This window comes from Ascaphus truei, chromosome 6 (assembly GCF_040206685.1).
Source record: "Ascaphus truei isolate aAscTru1 chromosome 6, aAscTru1.hap1, whole genome shotgun sequence".
NCBI lineage: Eukaryota > Metazoa > Chordata > Amphibia > Anura > Ascaphidae > Ascaphus > Ascaphus truei.
Window position 1 is genome coordinate 99,121,850 of NC_134488.1, and position 7,146 is coordinate 99,128,995.

The 7,146-nt window shown below is 40.6% G+C and overlaps 1 protein-coding gene across 3 annotated transcripts in view; it reads left to right on the top strand.

Moving 5' to 3' along the window:
• Positions 1–6,100, top strand: part of LOC142497485 (sulfotransferase 2B1-like) — a 38,551-nt gene extending 32,451 nt beyond the window's left edge. For all 3 annotated transcript variants that reach the window (XM_075605332.1, XM_075605331.1, XM_075605333.1), the window contains exons 5-7: positions 1,848–1,942; positions 4,600–4,780; positions 5,907–6,100. In XM_075605332.1, the coding sequence (XP_075461447.1) occupies positions 1,848–1,942; positions 4,600–4,780; positions 5,907–6,019 (389 nt within the window). In that variant the 3' untranslated portion in view covers positions 6,020–6,100. The remainder of the gene's footprint in view (positions 1–1,847; positions 1,943–4,599; positions 4,781–5,906) is intronic.
• Positions 6,101–7,146: the final 1,046 nt, after the last annotated feature.

The window sequence follows — 7,146 nt, forward strand, 5'->3', positions numbered from 1 at the left end:
ACATCTGATATAAGAAAACAGGCCAGGCATTCCAAGATTCAAAGGTGAGGAATGCATTTCACCTTTGGATCTTGGAGTGCTTGTTGTGTGCGTTTGTGTGTGTGAAAGGGGATGGTGAAAAGTGTGCTGAGTAGATTGGTAACTTAATAATCATGTGAACTCAGGCTAATACAAATAATGATATAGTGCAGTGTAATGCTGGCTCTAGTTAAGAACTATCCATGTTTAACTCCTGCAGCTGCTTCTCCTCGTAAGCTGATTGCGGTCTCACCCTGGATATTCATTAAAAAAAAGTGTGTGTGCCGAGCCCGTGCAATTTAAGTGAAACTTCCTTGTGTTTTGTAACTTTTTTGTCGCAGAAATTGGATTTGTGATGGTGATCTTTTTAATTCAAAATGAAGACAGAATTTCAGTGACAAAACGCAAATAAGTTTGAGTTAGAACGCACATGCGAGGCACACACCCCTGTTTTACCTATTTGTACTTCTATATGTATAGTAACTGAATTCCTTGTGTGTGTGTGTGTTGGTAGCTACTGCGCAGGCATCTCTGTGTGTGTGTGTATACGTGTGTGTCCCTGTGTCTGCGTGTGCAAATATGTGCGTGCTGCGCCTGTGGTGCGTGCGGTGCGGGTGTCTACTGTGCAGGTGCGCCCAGGACACGGTGCCTACTGCGCAGGCATGCCAAGCCGTCGGCAATGGCTCCTGCGCGCCGAGTGTGGGAGACCTCCACATGTGCGCAAGTTGCCGTAATGGCCTCTTCTGCCAGCAGTGACGTCATTTCCGGGACTGCAACAAGGCGATTTACTCCGTGTAAAAATTTTCATTTGGTAGGTGCCAGCATAGAAGTTTCACTTTAAAAACAAAAAAGAAAAAAAAGCGCAGGCGAACGCTAAGTGTTATTCTGTGCAATTACAACATTTCATATCGGCATTCGCAATAGTTTTTACACTCACATGTCGTCAGCATAAAAAGAGCATATAGCGCACAAAATTTCTTAGGCCTCGTCCAGGGTAAAAGTGAGCGCACTGGCGCTCAAGCACCGTGACGTCAGGCGCTCATGTTGCTCAGGAGATTCCTGGCCAGCTTGTTGCGTGCATGGGGGAAGTGACCATGATGTCACTCGACCGGTTCACCCTAACCAGCTGAACTGCGCACGTGACCAGGGCAAGCGTGACAAATACAAAAAAATTGTCTCTGCAAGCATTGCGCCTCTCCACGCTCACGTGCATGCGTGCGCAGTATGGACAGGGTGGATTGAGTTTCATTGTTTTGATTAAGAACAAGCTCTCACCCTGAGCGAGGCCTTAGAAATAGAGCTCCGTGTGTTGCTCACGCTCCAGCATCTGGCTCTGCTGGCAACAAGAGCTCCGCAGCGCGGTGCTTTCCAACGCCTGACGTCACAGCAACAGAAGCCTCCGAGGAACAACGAGGTTACATCAAATGTACTCCCAAAAATTGTTTTATCTTGTCTGCTATTATTATATTATTATGTTTAAGCTAGTATATTATTTTTGAACTTTTAGTGGATGATTCAATATGCTCTGAAGCGGCTGATTACGCGGTTATCGGATGAAAACTCCCACTGCCGTCAATGGGCTTTTTCGGTTGCTATTGGTGTGATCAGCTGCATTACAGCATAATGAATAGGAGCCCTCTTTCCGTTTTTTGCATAGAAGTGCCCTATGTCTTTTTCTTGCAACCTTGGAGAATTGGTGCCGGCGCTTGGTTGATATTCATGGAAACCTATATCTTCTTCTTTTTTTTAATTTGCAATACTTTTGTTCCTTGTGGAATAATATATTTGCATTGTGACTTTTTTTCATTTCTTCCTGGGGTTTTTTTCAGTTCTGTATGGCACTTGGTTTGACCATGTCAAAGGGTGGATGCAAATGAAGGACAATAGGAATGTTTTCTTCATCACATATGAGGAACTCCAGCAGGTAAACGCAGGGAAATGCTTAATAAGAAATGTTTATGGTTCTTAATAAATATTTTACAGTCTGGTTATTGCAGAGGTTATATTAGTGTTTTCGTTCAAACATTTATTGTGTCACATTTACTAAGAAGTGCCATTCCATAAGACACCTTACACCCCATAAACTTGAACGAGCCATAAGGGGCCATATTTACTAAGAAAAGCTGAAATATGTCTTATGAACTAGCACAGCTTAGTAACTATCAGTCATTCTATGTGATTTGTATAACACATAGAATCAATTGTACTAACTTTGGGATAGATATTATAAGCAGGATCACATGGAGCATGCCTTTTGATATAGATGGACACTGGTAACAGTAAGGATCTTACTACATATAACAGTAAGTTTTACCTCTTCTCTTTAGTATGTTTCCCAGGTAGACTTATACTCACAAATGTTTGCCTGGCAAACAGCTACAGTACAGCTTCCTGTTGCCTCACCTTCTCATTGCTATGCTTCAATATACATAGATTACCAAAGTGTGAAAGTCTGGTGCATCTAGGGCCACAATCACCTTTTTAAGCCTCCTCAAAAACAAATTTGGTTTGTATTTTATTGACCGCTATTTATGCCAGATCTGACGGACAGAAAATAGTTACACCTCTGTAAGGCTGGGGATGCACAACCTGGATATACTCCATAATGTACAGGGAAATCATAGACAATTAAAACAGTTCTTCCCTTCAAAAATCTGGAGCTTCTGTTAGGGAGCATTTCAGCTCATTATTCTGACCTTTAAACTACAGTAATTGTTTAATGATTGCACCTTTTGGTGAATGGGTAACCTTCTGAGAAGAAGGAGGATTTTTCAGTTGTACCGAGGTTGCCCAAGGACTTGATCACCATGAAACATGTATGTTACTGTTAAAATATGAATATATTTTATTTTACTCCCATCGGGGAAAATGCCAAAATTCTGCGTGATACAACCAACTTGTTTAGATCATTAATGCAAATATTTCCATAGATATGAAGATGCATAAAAAGTTGATTTGCGGGCATTCTTGGAGCCAGTATGATATAGCGATTTCTGTCTGTATAACATTTAGTAATTGTAGTGTACATTGTCATATTTTCTGCCTCACACTCAAGCTTTGCATTTCGTTTCTATTGACTTAGCGGTTAGAAGTTTATTTACTGAATATTTGTAGATGTTGATTATTTATCATTGTCCTCACTGTTCAATAGCCTTATTGAATATAATATGTGCACATAAAAGAAGTGATTTTTTTTAACAATATGAAATGTTAAAATAATTAAGTAATAATCCCCTCTGAACTTTGTATTACTGGCCAATAATGCCCGAGGCGAAGCCGAGGGACTTTAACCCAGCCAGGGCATTATTGGCCAGTAATGCCCTGTTCTGAGGGGATTATTACTATTATAGGCTAAACGTAGGCTTATTTTTTATTTTATTTTATTAATTTAATTTTTCATAAAAAAGATACATTTTTGTAGTCATTGATTTTTATTAGTGCATATGCCTGTGTAGGAAAAAGAAGTAAAGAAGAAGATGAGAGGGCTGAGGGGTGGGATAGAGAGAGGTTTAGGGGAGGGAGGAGAGAGGTGTAGGGGGGAGAGAGGTGAAGGAGGGGGGAAAGAGAGAGGCGAAGGAGGGGGGAAGAGAGAAGTGGTGGGGGGGAGAGAGAGGTGAGGGGGGGAAGAGGGAGGTGAGAGGGCAAAGAGGGAGGTGAGGGGGTTGAAGAGGGAGGTGAGGGTGGAAGAGAGAGGTGAGTGGGGAGAGAGAGGTGAGGGGGGAGAGAGAGGTGAGGGGGGGAGAGAGGTGAGGGGGGATAGAGAGGTGTTGGGGAGAGAGAGGTAAGGGGGGGAGTGAGAGAGAGGTGAGGGGGAGAGAAAAGAGAAGTGAAGGGAGAAAAGAGAGAGGTGAGGGGAGAAAAGAGAGGGGTGAGGGGGAGAAAAGAGAGGGGTGAGGGGGAGAATCGGGGGGAATGGATGGGGAGAGGTGGGTGGAGGGGAGATGTGGGAGAGAAGAGGGGGGACTGTGATATTAACTACAACTAAATAAAAAGAAATACAAATTACCTTACAGTAGCACAGGCAATAGATGTGGTGAGAAATATTACTTTGTTGCAAGCAACAAAGTTACCATTTGGGACAAGGCAGCTTCTGACAGCACCAGCAGCTATGAGAGAGAGGGGGAGAGGCTGCTTGTGCTTCTGTGTTCTGTGTGCTCAGTGAGGAGAGGAGCTGAGGTGCTGCAGTTCAGTTTTAAACTTGCCGGGTTTTTTCTCAGCGCGAGCCCCTACATCTCTGCTTAGAGGTGAGTTGGCAAGTTGCCAAAAATTCCAGGCATTACTGAATGAATAATGCCCGGAATTCTGACCAATCAGAGAACAGGGATTTTAGTAATGCCCGGAATTTTACTGCTTTAGCCTATAATATTTTTTATTGCATTAAATATTTTAGCGATCGTGTCATGGTAAATGAGCAAGTTTACATTACTAATGGTACCATAGCAATACAAATATGTTTGCAGTTTGTTGATAGTACTGTATAAAAAGCAAATTCTCACACATTTTGTAATATGCAGGTACTATCTACGTTGTGCTATGTAAATGTATAATGGATATGTGCTCTACTTGCTTGGTGTTCTGCAGGACCTGCGAGGTAGTGTGGTGAAAATCTGCGAATTCCTGGGAAAGGAATTAGATGATGCAGCAATTGACTTGGTTGTGAAACATTCCTCATTTCAATCCATGAAGGAAAACAAGATGTCCAACTACAGTCTCCTCCCACAAGAAATGTTAAACCATAAAAAAGGTTCATGGTTTCGCAAAGGTAATTAATATACTTATTATACATTATCTTTATGTTTAATTTGCTGCCCAGTAATTCATTCAGATACGATAGTTGTAAGAAATTGGCAGAAAATGTAGTGTAATTATATGACTATATCTATTTGGAAGTCTCTTGTTGGTGTTGCACTATAATTCGCATCATTCCTAAAGCTAAAGCATTTCTGGGTAGAATGTCCTGTTAGTGTTCCAAGGGAGATAAACAATTGTTTCCCTTGAACTGATTTAATAGCAAATATCATGTGTGCATGTGCAAATAATGAAGCAAGATTGGGTCAACAAGTTTATTTTAGTTAACTTTGACCTTTTTTCTTTCCCACCCAAATAAATAGAGGTTAAATGCCCTTGGTAGAGTGAGTGGCATTACAGGTTGAGTGGGGCATATACTGTATAGTATTTTTGTTTACGGCCAGTAAACAGCCTTCAGTGATGTAGTATTGATAGACGTAGAGAACAACAATTGGGATCAGTTAATATTACTGAAGAGTGGGAGCTTGTAAAACAGGACTGAAAGCAGCATTACTGTACTTGCAGCCCGTTTTTGTTTTTAGTATTGCATGTACAGCATTTGATAATCTTAAATAAAAACTAATGACCTAAGATGCCGATCTATCTGTTCTGTTATCGATCAGTGGATATCCTCCTCTCTGGGTTCACGTAATGGCCGACACTGAATCAGTCCTTCAGTCAGTGGTATGCCTCAAATACAATGTAACCTTATATTACTAAGGTAACATTGTCTATTGTTACAAATTGCAGCTCAAATAGTCTCCTGCTGAGAACACTGCACACCTTCCTATTTGTGATGATATGTTGCCAAATATTTTGTATTGCTCAGGAGGTGTCCTAAATCCTTTTATAGCAACCAAAGGATGCTTAGTTAAAACGCATTCAAAACAGCATTGACTTTTTTTAATGCCGTAAGTATTATCTAGTATTACAGAACTGATTTATTTAAAAAAAGACACTTGTAGGATATTGAATGTTTTGCTTCTTGAAATACCTCCTCCCCTTAGCTGCAAATAGTTTTTTTTTTCCTGTTCCTTTCAATTGTATATTTTATATCATATGGTCTCCAGACTGTCGCATCATTTCCATGTTTCTTGCAGGAATCTCTGGAGACTGGAAGAACCATTTCACTGTAGCCCAGAGTGAGTATTTTGACAGAGTTTATCAAGAGAAGATGAAAGATCTGAATATGAAATTTTTCTGGGAAAAATGACACCAACCGCCCGTCCAATGATTTTTGGAGCTTGTCAGCTAAATAAAATATGTACAGTATACTGAATACTGTTTGCAATAATCATTTGATTATTTCAGTGTCAATATTATATTAATTCTCTTCCATTTTATACAATTTGAAGAAATCATGTTTTGCTGTCAGCACAATGCAAAGGAAAGTTCCCTCTAAAAGATGACACTGCTCATTTGCATGTCATGTCCCAGAATCCCTGGCTGCAGTGGAAGTACTATATGATAAGACATAATGGGGAAAAGCAGGGTTGAAGACCTGTCTGAGACGTGAATGTGCTCACAAGTGATATTTTACCCACCATAACTTATATGTGTGGTTGTAACCTATTGCTATTGCTCATTGCAAAGCCAGTATTACCAGTCTCGCACTGAAGAGAACCGAAAGGTCTAAACAGTTTTCCGTGTGTAGGTTTTACTGGCTATGAACTTCTTTAACCCAGGCTGTGCTGAAAAGCTGTGTAATATATGGCAGGTGTAAGCTTATAGGGGTCCAGGTTAAAATGGACATGAAATAAAGGTGATTCTGGGTGCTCATTTGCATGTAATTTCCCAGAATCCCTGGCTGCAGTGGAAGCACTGTATGCTAAGAGATAATGGGAAAAGGCAGGCTTGCAGACCTGTCTGAGACGTGTGAATGTGCTCACAAGTGGTATTTTTATTTTCTAAACAGACAAAATAAAGATGAAATGCATGAGCTGAATTCATTTGGAGCAGGAGACTTGATGCATGAAATACAATATGGGTGCCTACCTTAGTGTGTGTGTGGATATGGGTAGTGGTTGAAGCAGAGTCGGTGCAGCTCAGGTTTTTTATGCCTGTATAAGAAGTTGAGTGCTCGCTTCTGAGGTCCATGGCTGAATCTGATCCTGTTGCTGCCTTTTCTTATGAATGTTCCTTTTAAATTGAAATTTAATTAAAGTTTGATTTGGGATTAAACATGGAATATTATGGGGCTAAAGTGGAGCTTTTCAACTTTCTCCTTAAGGAATCCCAGGCAGGCTACATTTTGGGAATAAGTAACCAATCAACCAAACCTTAACATAATAAGATATGTGCATACATATGTGCTGTGTAATTCACTAGATCTTCATAAAA